General features: G+C 41.8%; 2 protein-coding genes across 3 annotated transcripts; one reads left to right on the forward strand and one right to left on the reverse strand.

Moving 5' to 3' along the window:
* Window positions 1-1,178: 1,178 nt before the first annotated feature.
* On the reverse strand, window positions 1,179-3,017 carry anapc10 (anaphase promoting complex subunit 10). Its single transcript, XM_069672488.1, has 6 exons — window positions 2,894-3,017; window positions 2,265-2,380; window positions 2,084-2,174; window positions 1,813-1,933; window positions 1,644-1,697; window positions 1,179-1,557 (listed from the first exon to the last, which is right to left on the reverse strand). Exons 2-6 carry the CDS (start codon window positions 2,377-2,379, stop codon window positions 1,378-1,380), a joined length of 561 nt encoding a protein of 186 aa, XP_069528589.1. The 5' UTR covers window position 2,380; window positions 2,894-3,017; the 3' UTR covers window positions 1,179-1,377.
* Window positions 3,018-3,098: 81 nt separating this feature from the next.
* On the forward strand, window positions 3,099-14,490 carry abce1 (ATP-binding cassette, sub-family E (OABP), member 1). Of its 2 annotated transcripts, none has more exons than XM_069672479.1 (19): window positions 3,099-3,248; window positions 4,366-4,507; window positions 4,605-4,690; window positions 4,836-4,933; window positions 5,566-5,683; window positions 6,770-6,907; window positions 7,000-7,069; window positions 7,272-7,368; window positions 7,672-7,761; window positions 7,844-7,965; window positions 8,062-8,186; window positions 9,153-9,249; window positions 9,378-9,437; window positions 9,524-9,582; window positions 10,099-10,209; window positions 10,363-10,505; window positions 11,213-11,335; window positions 11,456-11,567; window positions 14,072-14,490. In XM_069672479.1, exons 2-19 carry the CDS (start codon window positions 4,405-4,407, stop codon window positions 14,117-14,119), a joined length of 1,800 nt encoding a protein of 599 aa, XP_069528580.1. In that variant the 5' UTR covers window positions 3,099-3,248; window positions 4,366-4,404; the 3' UTR covers window positions 14,120-14,490. The 2 variants fall into 2 exon arrangements, with proteins under 2 accessions (XP_069528580.1, XP_069528581.1); XM_069672480.1 differs by having other exon boundaries at window positions 3,099-3,205.
* The last annotated feature ends 468 nt before the right edge of the window (window positions 14,491-14,958 follow it).

A 14,958-nucleotide genomic window follows, 5' to 3' on the forward strand; every position in this document is an offset into this window, starting at 1 on the left:
CACTTAACTTACTGAAAAAACAGCAAGGATCCCGCACACCAGCGTGTTGAACAGCAGAATAGCTTCTCTGCATTGGTCTGAGGTTAACGTTCACAGGTATGGAAACTTCAATGACTGTAGTGATTGTTTTAGTTACGTTTCCACTCGCGGATCGTCCTCCGCTCTGCTCACCCAGAACTGATCGGCTGCAGGAGCCAAATTTGTCAACAGAGCTGTCAATCATCATTTTGACAGCCTCAGATAACTAATTAAAAGTAAACTTGTCAGAAAAATGAACACTTGGACGTAAATCAGCATGATAATAACTAGCTATAATGACAGAAACCATGTTTGAGAAAAATTTATCGGGCGTGTATTTTGATTTTATAGTTTGACTCATGTCCCTCCTGTTAACATGGAGGAGGCGAGCTTTATGACCTATACTGCAGCCAATCAGCAGGGGGCGCCCGAAATGTTTTGGCTTCAATTTTAGGGAGCTGTCATGTCGTCCATCTTTTTATACAGTCTATGATTTAAACGTTCAATAACAACAGAGACTGTAGGCATAATAGTTTCTTCTTTTAACTCTGAGCCGACCCTCTCTGGCTTCTTTTCGGCCTCCTAATGAGCCTGTTAGAGCCATTTTGTACTTCTGTGTGTGCACAATTGGAGTTCAGTCTTAAGTAATTATCTTGTTGCCACAGTAAGTGGTGTATGTACTCTGGTGTTTGGTAAGGTACGTGTAGAGGAAGAGGCAATCACTCAGCAAGTGAGCAGCCTACCAGGGGAAGCACACAGTTTTTGACCGTCGCCGTTTGTTTGATTGTATTGAGTGTACGTAGATCAACAAAGGTTTATTGTAAAGTATGACTGCACTGCCTTTGTGGACTCATCATTTTAACCCGCCACGCCACCAGGAAGATGACGCATCAACTAGGCAAGCACCGGTATAGCAGCCCCCTCAGTGGCTTATAGGTTTATTTTGTTTGGCGAAATCAAGTCACTTACAGGGCCTTTACTTAAAAATAACTGAAATGAAACCAAATAATTGTTTACTGGCCACATGCAGCTAGATCAAGTCTGTGTTGAAAATGTGGAAGGTTTTTTTTTGACATTACAACAAATACAAAAACGTACGCTATTTGCAGTGAATGTCCCATATTTTGTCAATTTAAATGTGTTTATATTCAATATGAGAATTTTAATTGTTTAAGTATTTTATTTTTAAAAAACGACACATTTAAGAAAACTTTAATGACAAGCGGCGGTATATCAATCAATTCTGAGACCAATAAATCTCCATCATGTCAGGATGGATCAGATCATGGATGTCCAATCAGTCCGTTTAATTTTTCCCTCTTTCCTCGACATTTTGTTTGATTCACATTTCAGTCCAGATCACCTGATCGTTCGATACATCATGAAGTCAACCGTGGTGCATCGTGGGAACTTTCCGATGGAGCTCTCCTCAACGGGCGTGTAGACTTTGATCTGCCGCATGTGCGTGTCCCGGCCGTTCTGGTGGTTTGCCAGCACGGCGATCTGGATCATGAAGGTGCTGATCGGCTCGTTAGTGCGCTGAAGTGAGGAATAAAAAAATATTTACAGGAATAACCAGAAGAATCATGGAGACAGATACTCTGGATTGTTTTAAATAATCTTACCTGATTCAACAGAGAGATGTGAATCCATCCACTGGGCTCCACCATCTCTAACTGCTGCAGAGAGGAAGGAGGAGGAGGATGGTGAGAAGAAGGTAGATCATTTAAATGGTAATCAAACATCAAACAGCTGCTGAAAGTGTGAGGCAATAACATCATAAAGATTTGTTACCCGGATCTCTTGCAAGTTGTGGAAGTTGTTACCCACTCTGACAGAGATCTTACTCGGTGTGTAGCTCTCGTCTGACTTATAATCGGCATAAATACACAACATCTTCACTGTCGTTCTCCTCCTGCAAAACAAATAGTAACTGATGTTATCAAGCAGAAGACCACACAGGACACAACCAAAAACATTAAAGATATGCACATTATCTTAATTAATGTTTTAGAAGACTGATGAGAGGAGAAGAAGAAGGTCAGAAAGGCCTCCTGAAAATCACCTGAACTGAATGTTAACTAAGTGAGGCTGGGATCCGTCCGACTGCCAGTACGTCTCCAGGTTGTCATCCCTCAACTGATCCACCCCAAAACCTGGACATGGGAGGAGAAACACAGTTCAAATGACATCTGATGAGACCAGGTTTACTCTCAGATGAGGCTATATTTAGGTTTGAGGCTGACCTGGTTTACAGGAGGAGAGGGACCACACCGCCTGTGAGCCGATCTCCCGGACCGTCCCTGTCCGCTCCAACTGCTTGGGGTCGGCGCCAGGTGGTGTCTTACTTGGGGTGGCCATCCTTTAAAAAGAATAATACAAAAAAACAAATATAGGCAATAACTCGCTGGCTCTTTTCTCGGAAGAAAGCCACTTAGCGGCAAATTCCCTTCGTATTTCTCTCAATTTACTGTTACATGATAAGAGTTAAATAGATGACATGGTCTGATTTTAGAGCTTATGTAAATTAAAAGGTCCCTAAGGGGAATTCGGCTTATATGTGACACATCTAGTAACATTGAGCTAGCAGAAAATTACATCAAGTGTCAAATTAAACACATCACTGTGGCCTTTCTCGGTATGTTTTGATTGAAGGAAACTAAGATTATAAAACACATAATTCCAGTTCAAAAGTGTACCATAACGTTTCATTAATAAGTGTCACTGTCGATATTTAACTAAACATGTAACAAACGTTTTAATAAAGTATGTTGTGGAGCTTTAGCTAACTGCTAGCCGATTATATTTCTCTACTGTAGGCTTTCTTAGTGTCTCTAAAACTTACGTTTACGATGAAAATACGAGTTAAACTTACAAGAATTGTTGTTAAATGTCTCCAATTTAACGTGTCCGTGCATCAGATGAGACTAAGTGACACAAATAATGTTTAAATCCGCTTTGTTTTGCTACAGCCACTTCGAATCTCCCACTTTCGAGAGCGTAGGGCGCATCTCAGTGACGTCACAAACGCCGACGCATGCTGTTTGCGTCTCTCCCGCCATCTTTCCAGCCGGCTTCCAGGAGAGGAACACGTTGCTGGAAAAAGAAGTTTCACCCTGAATTATTTGTGTTTGAACGTCGTTTATAGTCCAGTTTCGTTAAAGCCCGGCACGGGAGCCGACGAGGGGTGAGTTTTTAACTCATCGCTCCGGATTTTGTTCCTATTTCAGGTTTGTATTGCTTTAAAAAATATGCGCTGTTCCCCCACTGAGCAGCTGTCAAAGTGTGGGGCCTCCGCTGCTAATGTGAAGCTAACCGTTAGCTAACTGTTGGTAGCCTCTAATGCTTGTACTTGAAGGTACAATCTAGCTTCCGTTTAGCTTTTTAAACCGCTAATTGACCCATCCGAGGACATTGATAGAGTTAGCTGTTCGTTTTATAGTGTACTTTTGAACACAGCTGCTGTTACTAGCAGAGTGGCCCGAAAAGATGACGTTTTCTCTTGTAGCGCAAGGCTGTTACTCAAAATTCGGTTAATACTTTGCTAATTAGCACTTTACTTGCTCACGTAAGAACATTTACATATACAATGTCAATATTGAAAACGTTGTGTAAGTCTTTATGACTGAGTCACAGATCTGCAGGTTATTTGAGGACAACTCCAACTTTGGTGCTGCTCGCCACCGCCCGTCATGTTGCGCATCGACGTATGGATGTTGCTGAGAGAATAACAGACCAACCGTACATACAATCCTCCCTCTTCGTGATGTTTTACTTTATATGTTAAATGTGTGCCATGTTGAAAAGGCGGATGCCACTTGAGAGTTAAAAGGCCTTGAAACAGCGCAGTACCCAGCATGTACGTTCAGTTGTGCGGTAACAATAAAAGGCCAGACTTTTAAATGGAGCCTGGTGTGACTCAGTCTCGTTACAAAAGACTGCAAAGCGCTAACTGCACTGGTTTACAGCATCTTCATCTGCGTCAGATCGTCCTCCTGAGGTCTGAGATGAAAATCCTTCAGACTAGAATGTTTATTAAAGGCAGAAAGCTTTAAATTGTGTAGAGTGAGGATCAGGAGGAGGCTGGTTTAGTGCTGTGGTTGTAGATGCATGTCTGCCCATTGTTAAAGGTAAAGGCTGTGTCTTTTTGTTCAGAATGAATGTGTTGCTTCAGCAGAGTGGACACAGGTTCACTGTCCTCTTCATGTAGATTTTATCTGTTGGGTTTGTTAGCTAAAAATCTGTTTATTTCATTTCCTTGTGTCACTTTTTTCCTCTTTTATTTTCATCAACTTCTCCCTGAATTTCTCTCAAGATTAACCACGCTTCCTGTCAATTATTGTTCAGCTCCGTAGGTGCTAGCGTCCGTCATTCCAGCCCTCCATCATGGCGGATAAAAACACCAGGATCGCCATCGTCAACCACGACAAATGCAAACCGAAGAAATGCCGTCAGGAGTGCAAGAAGAGCTGCCCGGTGGTGCGCATGGGTGAGTGTACATGTAGACTGCGTTCACTTGCAGGGGGAGGATTCAACACACAAATCTGACAAAGATAACTAACATGTATTGAAACATGTGTTTGCAGGTAAGCTGTGTATCGAGGTGACTCCACAGAGTAAGATAGTGTGGATCTCGGAGTCTCTGTGTATAGGCTGCGGCATCTGCATCAAGGTAAACCTGAGGGCACTTTCTGAAACCGTTTAAGAAGAATTGAAATGTTAAATTCTCTGATTATAAAATCTCTTATAGCAGGTTCATTAACATCCTTTTTCTGGCCGGAGTCTGGCTTCTCCTGACGCTGCGTTTGTCTTTGTAGAAATGTCCGTTTGGAGCGTTGTCGATCGTCAACCTGCCCAGCAACCTGGAGAAGGAAACCACTCACAGATACTGCGCTAACTCCTTCAAACTGCACCGGTATGCTGCTCAAACTCCTGCACGCTGCATTCATGTTGCCCGCAATCTTCTGTAGAGCTTCATATGTCTGTATTTAAATGTGGAAGATGTGTGCAATTGTTGCTGCTTGTAGAACCAGTTATTCTCTAAGATGAAAATTTTAAGTGAGTTCATTTAAAGTTCAAATACCAGATTGTTGGAGGCCCAAGGAGAGTTGTCACTCAAATATGACCAGAGTTTATTCAGCTGATAGTTTATCTGTACTTTCAGTGAAGTGTTTACTTTCATACTTAGTCTTCAAAGGGGGATTTTTCAACCTGGGTCCAGGCCTAAATGTCTAAAAGTTTGTGTTGTTGTGTGAGTTTTGTATTTTTATTGTTTAGTTTGGATCAAAAACAGTATTTTTGTAACAACTTTTAACAATAACAAACTAACCTCTCAAGGCAGAGAGAGAGCAGCAACTACTGGTAAAATGACTGTTTTGTCAATGGAGTCTGGTGCCTTCTGAAAAGAGTGATCTCTGTAGGGCTTATTTCTGTAAGGTTGTCAGGTTTGCAAATATGTAGTCTACAAGCCTTTACATGTTTATATGTTTGCACCAAACGCAGTGAAAGTTGTATAATTTAAATGTGTGTGTGTGTGTGTGTGCGCAGACTGCCCATCCCTAGGCCCGGTGAGGTTCTGGGGCTGGTGGGGACCAACGGTATCGGCAAGTCCACAGCTCTGAAGATCCTGGCTGGAAAACAGAAACCCAACCTGGGGAAGTATGATGTGAGTGTTCACACCTGCTGCCGTCTCTCAGGGAACACCAGAGCGGTCGCCGCAGAGCCAATGTGTTGAGGATGATTTTCTGCTGCTGTGCTGATGAGATAAGATGTGGGTGTGTCTGCTCACATTTTATCTTCTGACAACCATCAACTGAGCGTTATCCTGATGCTTCTGTTGTCTGAAAAGAAGCAAAAGAGGCATGAATGCTTAAAATATGGCGGTGATGATCTCCAAGGTCCAGTCGTTCAGCCCACGCACAGAGGCTACAGTCCTCGATGTGGCAGCCCTGGGTTCAACACCTACCCTCTGCCCCACTCTCTCCTGCCATTTCTGACACTATCCTTTGTCCTCTCGAACTATAACGTCATTAAAAGCCCCCCCAAAAATGATCCGATGATTTATAAATCACATTTTTTGGTATCCAGGATTTCCATCCAGCTTCCTGTTATCCTGGTTTTTCAAAGTAAAACTGGACTGTTTCAGCCTGATCCAGATACATACTTTTCAGGATAACCAGAGCTCTAAATGGGACTACACACTTTGTCCACACAAAACAAAACATCCTGAAAGCGTCTTTAAATTAAATACTTCCCGTTTGATTTTGATGCTATTTGATGGATTCTTTTATGGGGGCAAAATCCTTTATTTTACCCTGATGTCTACTTTATCTGCTATCTCACTGTAGAGATACAGACATTACCTTTTTAAACTGTAAAAATGTTAGTAGCTGCTTTATTGTACACAAAGTGTAGGAGCGACATAATGAGAGGCTCTAAAAACTGAAAACAGTCTTGAAATGACAACAAAACTTGCCTTAATAGAAACTTGGCTGCTCCGACGCTCTCTCCTCCTGTGATCACTGTCAGTGAAGGCAGCTTAATTACTTTGAACAAGACGATTTCACCGCCTCTCCTGCTGCCTTCGACTGTGACTGACTTCCTGGAGAGACGACGAGTCAAACAGTGGTTTGGTTTAAAACTTGAGGAACAGCAGAAAATAATATATCCTGTAATGTCCTTCAGCGTGTCTGCTGGTTCACGTTCTTTCCTTTTAATAAATTACAGTTTTGTTTGACATTTTGTCTCCCAGAATCCTCCAGACTGGCAGGAGATCTTGACCTACTTCAGAGGGTCTGAGCTGCAGAATTATTTCACCAAAATCCTGGAGGATGACCTGCGGGCCATCGTCAAACCGCAGTACGTCGACCAGATCCCAAAGACAGTCAAGGTAAACAAACGAGCTCCAAACACCTCGTGTGGCTTTAAATCAAGTGATGGTAATTTAAAGGTTTGGGTGTAATTCCTCCTGTCTGCCTGCAGGGGTCAGTAGGGGCCATCCTGAGCAGGAAAGACGACACAGACTCACAGGACCTCGTCTGCCAGCAGCTCGGTAAGCACACACACTGAAGTTAGTTAGTTAACCTGCAGAGCAACAATATGGTATAATTATAATAACAGACACAATGACAGGATTGTTTACTGTTTGACTGATTGTTTTATTTGTTAATATATCCTTAAAAATCCAGTAACGTGAGGTCAAAGTCTGCTGGGTTTGTTTTAAAATATCTGTTTTACTTGCTGTTGCCGGGCAGATCTGAGTCACCTGCGGGAGAGGAACGTGGAGGATCTGTCCGGAGGAGAGCTGCAGAGGTTCGCCTGCGCCGTCGTCTGCATCCAGAGAGCCGACATGTGAGTAAACAACAACGACCTGCTGCTTCTTCTTCTTCTACTACTTTATCTTTGTTTTCTTCTCCTTCATCCATCCTTCTTCTTCTGCTTCCTCTTCATCCATCCACCCTTCTCCTTCTTCTTCTTCTACTACTTCTTCCTTCTTCTGGTGCTGCTTCTTCATCCATCCATCTACTACTTTCTTCGTCTTCTTTTTTTACTACTTTCTTCTTCTCCTCCTCCTCCTTCTTTTCCTTCTTCTTCTCATTATTATTATTTGACCTTTGACCTCAGCCTGTGACACTCACAGCTGCTGTGTTTCAGTTTCATGTTTGACGAACCGTCCAGTTACCTGGATGTGAAACAGAGGCTGAAGGCTGCTATCACCATCCGCTCACTCATCACTCCTGACAGGTAACAAACTCTCCTTTTAAAGGGATCATTCCTTCAAATTGCTTCCGTTCCTTTCAGAATAAAAGTCTTTTTGTGTGCTCAGGTACATTATTGTGGTGGAGCACGACCTGAGCGTGCTGGATTACCTGTCTGACTTCATCTGCTGTCTGTACGGAGTCCCCAGTGCCTACGGGGTGGTCACCATGCCCTTCAGCGTCAGAGAGGGTAACACTCACATTAAAACAACCATCATTAAAGCAGGAAGAGGTTCTAATATGTTTAAAAGATTCAGAATTAAAGGCTCTAACTTCCTGTGTCCAGGTATCAACATCTTCCTGGACGGCTACGTTCCCACGGAGAACCTCAGGTTCCGTGAGACGTCGTTGGTCTTTAAGGTGGCAGAGACGGCCAACGAGGAGGAGGTGAAGAGGCTCAGGCACTACCAGGTGCGTTCACATGATTTTAATCTGATGTATTCTTACTGGTGGTCACATCAGCTGTCCTCCTTTTACTCCCCAACTCCTCCTCTTTCCAATGTTTTTCATTTGTGTTTGGACCAAAGACAAAGAACATTTTAGAACCATGATCATAAAAAGTTAAGACATAAAAATGTACGTACTTCTTCTTCTTTCTCTTCTTTCTCTCCTCCTTCTCCTTCTCCTTTTCCTTCTTCTTCTCCTTCTTCTTTTCCTGGTTGTTTCCCTCCTTCTCCTCCCTCTTCTTCTCCTTCTTCCTCTCCTTCTTCTTCTCCTTCTTCTTTTCCTGGTTGTTTCCCTCCTTCTCCTCCTCCTTCTTGTCCTTCTCCTCCCTCTTCTTCTCCTTCTTCCTCTCCTTCTTTTCCTCCTTCTTCTCCCTTTCCTGCTTTCCTTATTTTTTCCTTCTTCTCCTCCTCCTTCTCCTCTTTCCTTCTCTCTTATTTCTTAGTATCAAAGTGTTGCACTGTTTTATCTTGACTGAAACATTTGAGTGACTCTGTGTCTTTAAAGTTAATCATTGAGATTCTCCCGACGTCCTGGTGTTGCATCGCAAACAGTCAAACCAAACCTCATTCAAAAAACAGTCATTTTAAAAGTAGTTTTCTTGGCGCCTTGCAGACAGACCTGACAAAGCATGAACTCAGACTCTGTACAAACCTGCATCCTGATGTAGTTATTTCAGCATCCTTTCAGCCTGTTTATTGATATTAAATCTCAGTAACATCTGTTTGTTTTGGCTTCATAGCGCTGTAGTAAGACAGATTTCAGCCCACTTGTGACTTGGTAGTTACAATGAAACTTCCTCTCAGCGGAGACAGATGGGCAGGCCCTCCACAACTTCATCTTTCTTTCTTCATGCTGAGTTAACCTGATCCTGTAAAAAGTCTGTTTGAGCCTCTCTGTGGATCTGACTTACTGTTTGCTGTTGTTGTTTAGTACCCGAACATGGGGAAGACGTTGGGCGAGTTCACGCTGGTGATCAAAGAAGGAGAGTTCACGGACTCTGAGATCATGGTGATGCTGGGAGAGAATGGTGAGACCTGAGGCACTGAGATAAAGTTAATGCATCCTGCAGTGAATCCTCCTTACATGACACACAAATACACAACATTTTTGATCGGTCATCAAAAATACTTTATATAATAAATGTTTCTTCTGCAGGCACGGGGAAGACAACCTTCATCAGGATGTTGGCTGGAGGACTCAAGTCAGATGGGGGAGGTGAGACACAAGCACACACTCACATGCCTAATAACACACATAGTAAGCATGTAGAAACACACACTGAGCTGCTGTGTCTCTTCCAGGTGAGGTTCCCATCCTGAACGTGAGCTACAAGCCTCAGACCATCAGCCCCAAGTTTAAGGTCAGTTCAACAACTTTCTACATCAACCGTTAAACGTTTATATTCTTTATTATTTAATGATTTTATTTGATGTTTTTGGACCTGGTATGACGTCACCTTGCTTCCTTTTCTTCCTCTTTCCAACATTTCCCTGTTTTAGTGTGTTTGGACCAAAGACAAAGCTAGTTATTTTTTATACACTTAATTTTTTTAAGTGTGATGACATAAAAAACAAAAATGTACGTCAAAGTGTTGAAATTTTTCATTTTGACTGACACCTTTGAGCAACGCTGTGTCTTGATAGTTAATCTTTAAGATTCTCCTCACGTCCTGATTTTGCATCACAAACAGTCAAACCAAACCTCATTCAAAAAACGAGCGTTTTAAAAGATGTTTTAATATTTGAAAGAAAAAATATTTTCTTTTACAAAAAATGCTCATTAGCCCTTTTTAGCTGTGATGCTAACATCTTTTGGTTTGAATCTGTTGATGAGTTAAAGATGTAACGTGCGTGTGTGTGTCTTTGTGTGTGTTCAGGGCAGCGTCAGAGCTCTGCTGCACGAGAAGATCAGAGACGCCTACACTCACCCTCAGTTCATCACCGACGTCATGAAGCCCATGCAGATCGAGAGCATCATCGACCAGGACGTGAGAGACACACACACACACACACACACACACACACACACACACACACACACACACACTCATCTTGTAAAAATGATGCTAAACTCTCCCTCTGATGGAGACGTGCTGAGGACAGACTGACTCCCCCTCCTCCTCCCCCTCCTCCCCCCTCAGGTGCAGAACCTGTCAGGTGGAGAGCTCCAGAGAGTTGCTCTCACTTTGTGTTTGGGGAAACCGGCCGACGTTTACCTGATCGATGAGCCGTCTGCCTACCTCGACTCTGAGCAGAGATTGATGGCCGCCAGGGTCATCAAGAGGTCAGCACGCAGCTTTACCTCACCCCCTTAACTCACCCCTTATTTCCCCCCCTTTGTTCTCTTCCTCTTTTCTCCTCCTCTCTTTACCTCTTATTCTTCCATTCCTCCCTCTTATTCTTGCCCTTTCCTCCCATATTTCCTTTCTCCGTTTTCTCCCTTCTTCTCCTGCTTCTCCCCCGTTTCTCCCAGGTTAAGTCCTTCCATTTTCCTCCCTTTTTTCTATCGCATTTTCCCTTCTCCTCCTCCTCCCTTTCTCTCTCTCATTCCTCCCATATTTCTGCCCTTTTTTACTCTTATTTCCTCCCCGTCTCTCTCTCTTATTCTTCCCCCTCTTTTCCTTACTTTCTCTCTTATTTCTCCTCCTTTTCTCTCTTTTTCTTCTCTCATTTCCTCCCGTTTTGTCTCTTTTCCTCCACCTTTTCTGTCCAATTATTACCATTTTCCCTTCCATCATTTCTCCTATTTGCCCTCAATTTTTTCCTCTTTTGTTTCTCTTATTCTTTACCCTTCCTCCCACAGTTCCTCTCTTTTTCCTCTGGTACTCTTCCTTCTCTTTTTACTTCTCTATTTACCTTACCATATTCCCTCCTGTTTGTCCTTAATTTTCTCCTCTCTTTCTCTTTCCTCTCATTTCCTATTCTCCCCTTTTTCCTCCCTATTTTCCATCTTTTCTTCCCTAATATGAATCCCTTTCTTTGTGTGTGCAGGTACATCCTCCACGCGAAGAAGACCGCTTTCGTGGTGGAGCACGACTTCATCATGGCGACGTACCTCGCCGACAGAGTCATCGTGTTCGACGGGATTCCCTCCAAGCACACCTCGGCCAACACGTACGACACAAACACAGACACAGAGACGATTTTACGAACATGAGTAAAAACTTGTCTACGTGGACGTTGTAAAAATATAAACATGTATTTATCTCTCCTCTCTCTCTCTCTCTCTCTCAGTCCTCAGAGTCTGCTGGCCGGGATGAACCGCTTCCTGTCACTGCTGGAAATCACGTTCAGAAGAGACCCGAACAACTTCAGACCGAGGATCAACAAACTCAACTCCATCAAGGTACAAACACACCAACAGCACAGGCTGAAATATTTCAAGACTAACCAGGAAGTACTCTAAAGAGGGTTATTTAAACCTGCGCAGAGAGAGCCACAAGATAAAGTGATTTTATTGATGATCGAGCTTTTTTATGGCGATATTTGTGGGGTTTTCGCCTTCTATGAAAGTAAATGAAAATATTTTTTAATTTTTTAAGCGTCTGTCAAACAAAACAAGCTTTTTTTTTTTTTTTTAACATCAAGGACAAAAACCTCTGAAAATATGACACGTCTATTTCATGACCAAAAGATTAATCAAATAAGTAGAAATGTTTCTTAGTTTTAGTTAGAGCCCGACTGATATTGGATTTTTGGAGCCGGAGCCGATTCCGATATTAGGGAGTAAAAAAATTCCGACATCGATATATCAGCCGATATATTCACATATGTTCAAAATGTATCTGAAATTAAAATATTAAAATTCCAAGCTCAGCCAACAGTCCGCAGGTCGGGGCTCAATCAACACGTAGCATCACGGTGACATGGCTGTCTCTGCTCTGCTCTCTTTCTGTCTGTAACTTTAACATCTTTATGAGATGTGAAAGAGACTTCACAAATCGTCTTCATTTGCCGTTCTGTGAATGAGAACAGTCTGTGCATGTGTGTCTGACTGCTGTAAGGAGCTGCAGGTGTGACGGAGGGCTGGTAGACAGACACACACACCTGGCAGCAGCGCGACTATGGCTTATTAAAACAAAACCCTGTATCTTCCTGCAGGGTTATACGGAGGTGTATACGTGCAAGCTTGTTGTTTAGAGCGTAACCGCTGTGAAACAAGCAGACAATAAAGCTTAAAGCTCCTGTACCTTCTTACTATCGAACTTCAAACTAACTGAGAGACAGACTGTGCACACGGGATCTCGTCTGCACAGTTTAGATGTGCAGAGGGTAAAAACAGCGGTGCTCTGAAAGCAATCTTTCTTTGGCTGATTACTGTGATTTTAACATGAGTTTGTTGTTCACAATGTTTCGTTCTGTATGGGAAAGATAATGCTTCCCTTCGCTGTGTGTGCTGCTCTGCTCAGCTGTGACACACACTCTGGCAGCGATAGGGACGTCCTCATTTCACACCATGACTGCTGCCTAGTGCTGACTGAGTAGTTTAAGTTGTTAAGTTTGCTATTTATGTTTCAAAATGCAAAAAACTTTTTGTTAGTGTTTAAATGTGTCTATAATGTGTTTAGAACATATGTACTGCATATTGTCATAATTGTCATTTTTGTGCTGGTGTATAGTTGTAACCATGAGTGAGGTGGCTGTTTCATTGCTTGACATAAGCTGTATTTTGAAAAGACTGAGAGCCTGGCTCTCATGCTGTCTTAATTATAACAGTGCCTTCGGCGTGTCAGGAGATGTACTGACTTTTTCCCACAGCACTGCTAAAATTAAATCAATTTATATCAGAGCATATCGGAGGACACATACGCCAATAACGATTTATCTGCTAAGTGTGAATATCGGCCAATAAAATCGGTTGACCGATAAATCAGTCGGGCTCAAGTTTTAGTCCGAAAAGCGATGGCAACACCAGGAAAGACAAAATATCTATTAAAATATCCATTAATCAGAAGTTGTCTAAAAAAGTTAAATTTACTGTAAACAGAAAAATAAAACGTCAAATATTGACACTCAAAGGTTTTTTAAGGCTTAAGAAGATGAACTGTTTTGATGAACTGACTCCATCGTCAGAAACAGGTGTTTTATACACGTGTGATTACGTGTTCAAACATGTTTCATTCATATGAAAATGGGAACTCTTACACATTGATTTGGACCTTCGCTGCCCTCTGCTGGGACTTTGAGGAATCACAACAACAGAGATACATTTGGTGTTATGGCCGCTTTTTCAGAATTTCCAAGTTAAAATGTCCAACTTTATGAGGCTGATCCTGACAAACTGCAACTTACTTATTTCCTCATGTTTTTGGGGGGGATATTTTTTTTGAATGTTTTATGCATAGACAAGGGCTTACAGAGATTGTTTGCTGTATTCAGCTACATGAAAACATTAACATATTTCACATCAGTTTACATGCAGAACAGGTCTAACTGTGTTATAGAAATGTTTTTATTAGGGTTAAATTGCCTTTTAGTTGTTTTACCTTTTACAATACAAGCTTACATGTGTGTTGCTGATTTTGTGTTGTCATTAAGTTACGTTACATTAATCTGCTGGAGTTCACAAGCATGAACTCTGACTTGAAGTGGGGTTTTATTGAACGGCTTCTAGTCAGAGGTCAGAATTTCTGGACTTCAAAAATGTTGTGAATGCAGCAGATACAGAGAGTTAACAGATAAAAATAGATGAGTGAAAACTGTATCAATTAATCTGTTTAATTTTGCCTTAAAAAGAAGATATTGTTTTGTATGTTGCCCAAGTTGTAGCCCGACCCACAGATGTGTATTTAAGGCTCACTTGCTGTCTTGCTGTCAAACAGACACTCAACCTCTGTTTCCTCCTCTCAGGACACCGAACAGAAGAAGAGCGGGAACTATTTCTTCCTGGATGACTAAGAAGACTTCCCGTGAGACCAACCTGTTGCTTCCTGTGATGCATTCAGGAGCGTTCATCACAGTCGGAGCACAGCCTCGACATTTACTACAAGAACAACCAGGCTGCGTTCAACGAACAGCAGACATGTCAACATCATAACGAGAGAAAGAAAATATAAAAAACCCATCAGCCTTTGTGTACTGGGCTGCGTTCACTAGCCAGCAGCAATGTTGTGAAACGTTTCAAAATAAAAGTGCATTGCATTCTGTGTTGGTCAGCCTGAACTTACTGGGCTGCGTTCACACGCCAGCAACATTGTGGAACATTAAGCAGCGTATTTTAACTCTCATGCATTTACAACAATGAAAATAAACTGAAGATACAAATAAAATAGTTTGTCCTTTTATTTACTGTTTTTATCTAAGTACATATAATGTGTTTATACTGTGGTATTTTCTATGACACCTCTCTACTTTCTACATCTGACAGGGAAATATTTAAGTTTTTACTCCATTAAATTAATCTGACAACTTCAGGTTTGTATATAAAACAAAATTTTTAACCTCACGAGGAGTCAAATGTTTTTGTTTGAATATGACTATGAGTTTTTACACAGGAAAAGTAAGCAAATTTTCACTGTTCCAGCTTCTAGAATACAGTATTGTTGCTTTTCCTTCAAAATATTTTAATCATTAAAAATTATTTGCTAATAATTTTGAGGTTTTGACTGTAATTAAAAAAATATTGCAAAGATGTCACTCTGGGCTTTAGGTCATTGTTTCAGAATTATTTTTACGCAAAAAATTCAATCCATAAATTTGGAAAATGCCGGGAGGTATGTGTTCCTGTTTGCTGTCCA

This window comes from Semicossyphus pulcher, unplaced genomic scaffold (genome assembly GCF_022749685.1).
Source record: "Semicossyphus pulcher isolate SPU_LCO1_2020_fin unplaced genomic scaffold, fSemPul1.0.p SCAF_21, whole genome shotgun sequence".
NCBI classification, from domain to species: Eukaryota; Metazoa; Chordata; class Actinopteri; order Labriformes; family Labridae; genus Semicossyphus; species Semicossyphus pulcher.